At 46.2% G+C, this 3,460-nt stretch overlaps 1 protein-coding gene across 1 annotated transcript; it reads right to left on the bottom strand.

Annotated features, from left to right (window-relative positions):
- Positions 1-723: 723 nt before the first annotated feature.
- Positions 724-3,221, bottom strand: LOC125527484. The gene is made up of 2 exons (XM_048691992.1): positions 1,052-3,221; positions 724-969 (listed from the first exon to the last, which is right to left on the bottom strand). Exon 1 carries the CDS (start codon positions 3,186-3,188, stop codon positions 1,074-1,076), a length of 2,115 nt encoding a protein of 704 aa, XP_048547949.1. The 5' UTR covers positions 3,189-3,221; the 3' UTR covers positions 724-969; positions 1,052-1,073.
- Positions 3,222-3,460: the final 239 nt, after the last annotated feature.

The following is a 3,460-nucleotide window of genomic DNA, read 5'->3' as shown; positions in this document are numbered from 1 at the left end:
AAACAAAATACAAGATGATATAACAACCAATATAGTCATATATTGGTTGTAATAACATAACATCTTATATTATGGGACTGAGGAGTATTTACAAGGTTCCGGGAGAACCAGGGCACAACCCAAATATGTCGAAAACTGAAGAGATGGAAAAACCAAGCCTCAGTACCCAAACAAAAACAACACAATATCACCATCTTCGCCAAGCTCTAAGCTTTTGAGGATGATAGTGTTAACCCAAAAGAGAACTTCATCTTGAATTTGCATGAGAAATATCCTGGATGTCTTTTTTTCTCAATTTTGTTTAATTTTGCAAAATAGTAACAGTCCAAGAATGTAGAATACCTAAGCTCTTGCATCAGATAAATTTTTGGTTGTTTTCTTGACGATCTGTCAATGTCAAAATTCGGGCAAGCCTGATATATGAAAGGAAATTCAGAATCGCGCCAAAAACTTGTGGACATGTGCTAAATTCAGAAACACGCCTTAAAGTTGTGGACATGCGCTGGATTTGCATTGGCATACTACAAGGCTAGAAGTAAATGTAAATCAAGCAATCAAACAAACAGTACTCAAAGCAGCAGAACCCAACGGTTGCTTGGTGATTTAGTTTCTTCCAGAAAATGAATCAGGAGAGAATAAAGAACAACATGCCAGCACGAATCTGGATGAAAGATATCTGATAGCAAAGATTACGGAATAGATCTTATACGAAATAGAGTACAAGTAGATATTTGTTTTACAGCTTTGTGGAATGGCTGCAGAAAATGCAAAATTCAGTGGAAATGAAACCTAGTACAACATCTGTCCAGTGCAAATCATCATCGACGAGGACTTGGTTGAATTAACAACCACAAGAAGCAAGCGATTATTCGAGACGACTGCATGCATAGTAAATACCGTTGGAGATGTAGACTTGTTTCAAAAGATAGATGCGAGCACCCCCATCCAATTTGGCAGGACGCGTACTACCTGTCAATTGAGACAGCAAGTAAACCATCAGCATATATAAATGTGAGGAAAGAAGTGTAAAATGATAAACAAAGATACTCACTTGGTCCAATTAAGAGGAAGAACTAGTGCCGGCGGCGGCGGCTTTTGTCTTTGATAAAACCGTTTGACTTGTATACCATCATAAGGGAAACGATGGTCATGAGCTCACCACCGTTTGTCAGATTTTTGGCATGAGATTTCTCGTTGCAGTTGTAGGCCGTGTAGCATAGCATCTCCACCCACACTTCAAAGACCATCTCCAGTAACCTAAGAGCATCCCCAGCATCTCTTTGCGCTGTGTTGAGCAGCTGTGCCGCAAGCTTACATCCGAGGTCAAGTGTGTTGTTGATCGACTCCCCTATATTATTGACCGACGGCTGAGCAGTGCCTCCGCTCTGAGAAACACCAGTAATGCCTCCATCAGCATTTGGTTGAATTGGAGATCCTCTGATCAAAGCATCCTTCTGTTCCAATATGGCACCGAGCAGGGCATTGACGTAGAGTCTTTTTCTCAGACGAGTGTTACAATCATGGCACAGCTGGACATACCTCTGACGAGTAACAGGGTAAGGCAGCATGTAGGGCCGGCCGACCAGCAGATAAAACATGTAATTGCAGAGAGCGTCTGTTGCGTCAAAAAGACCCCGAATTTTCTCCGTCTCATCCATTGTTGTGCCACTCGGAATATTTTCCCGGTACCACTTGATGTAGACATGAGTGGCGATGTGCCACACGAGGATGCTCTCATCCAGATCCAGCTCCACGCTCCATGCCAGGTCCTTCCCTAAGGAAATGCTGTGTCTCCATAGGGCATCCCGGCCCCGTGATTTCTCGATGCCAACCGGCCTAGCTTCAGTTCCGGTACCATGAGACGGAGCACCCTGCCCGGCTTCAGTTCCAATACCATTAGGTAATGGAACGACCTGTCTGGCTTCAGTTGTCGACACTAGGACCAACACCATGCGAATGATATCTCTGGGGACACGAGTGGACCAGGAGTAGAAGGTTGAATCCCACAGGTCCTCCAGTCCCATCCTTTTTGCGATTCTGCTGCCTTTGCTGTGTTTAGTGTGATGGGACACCTTAAACAAGCTATGTTGGCGCATGTGGCCCGACCAGTAGGTTTGTTCACTTCGTGCAATTTGCGAGACTAATTTGGAGAAGATCAGTTCAGGTGTCTGAGCCAACCTGCCAAGCAAATACCATTTTCTTTCATGCAGCAGTGCGGCTGACCACATGGAGAACATGAACCTCAGCACTGAAATGGCCTCCTGGACAACTGCACCAATGAGCAAAACTTTGGTCACAATGACATCTGCTCTTCTGTAACCATCTTCGTCGCTCAATGCATAGAGCAACTGGAGTGCAGCCACAGTAAAAGGTAGCGAGATGAGACGGACGAGAAAGCCATACCAGGTGTGCACCACCGCAGCCTTGGTGTACAAGAGGTCGTACATCATCGTGAGCTGCATCCCGACCACTTCCAACATAAAGGCTCCTCCATAACGTGTCTCGTTCTCAATTTTCACATAACGTGTCGGTCCCTCAAACATTTTCTTGGGGATGTCCAACAGTGAGTAAGCTATGACTAGCTCGTTGACTTCCTGTACCATTTCCTCAGGATAGTAGTCTGCAGGAAAACCAGCCGCCGGCTCAGCGCCATAATCCATGTAGCTGGTGATGACTAGGTTGCTACTGGCACAGCTGTTGGCACCAATGAGCGCCCCTAGTCTTTCCCCGTACTTGAGAACCCCGAACACATACATGAGGATGGCGGCCGAGCGGAGCAAGGACGGGTGTAAGAGAATGGAGGACGCATACAACACATAGCCAGCTGCGAGGAGCTGCACTCCGAAAGCCTGAAGGTGACGGAGCCACAGCCGGTTGTCCTCGATGGAATAGGCGGTGATGTTATCTTGACAACCAAGGTGCACCAGCAACAGCGGCGCCCAGAGCGCCAAAAGGCCGTGCTCGGGCAAAGTGACAACCACGGACAGGTGACCCAGGGCGTATATGGCCGTCGTGTCCGCCAGCATGTACGCTGACCAAATGATAGCCCTTAGCATGGGCCAGTCTGCGCGTCGACGAATATCTGCCAAGAGCTGAAGCGTGACCTGCACTGCGAAGCTCACCGCCACCGTGATATGGATTCCCCGTCCACTCCAAAAGACCACTAGGTGATTCAATCCAGCTGCCATTAATTAGTAGTACTACTCTGCCGAAACAACAGTTACAAGCTGTAAAAACCAAGTCTATGTCAACTTCTTTTATTGAAGGGGGGCAGCAGGATTCGCTACTGTATGCATTTATAAATTTGTGTATAAGGTTACAAAGAGAACTGTACATGCAAAGAACAAAGTCTATGTCAACTTAGAAAACATTTATGTTGAATTTCTATGGATGTCGTTGCTAGTATTGCAAAGCTGACGTCGGCCTATACAGTGTATTTTTCTTACAATGATCCACATAC

This window comes from Triticum urartu, unplaced genomic scaffold, assembly GCF_003073215.2.
Source record: "Triticum urartu cultivar G1812 unplaced genomic scaffold, Tu2.1 TuUngrouped_contig_404, whole genome shotgun sequence".
Taxonomy (NCBI): Eukaryota; Viridiplantae; Streptophyta; class Magnoliopsida; order Poales; family Poaceae; genus Triticum; species Triticum urartu.
The sequence above is the reverse complement of the archived record's forward strand: the minus strand, read 5'-3'. Positions and strand labels throughout refer to the sequence as shown.

Excerpts from the sequence above, each read along its gene's own strand:
- LOC125527484 (XM_048691992.1), bottom strand. The coding sequence starts at position 3,188 with ATGGCAGCTGGATTGAATCACCTAGTGGTCTTTTGGAGTGGACGGGGA.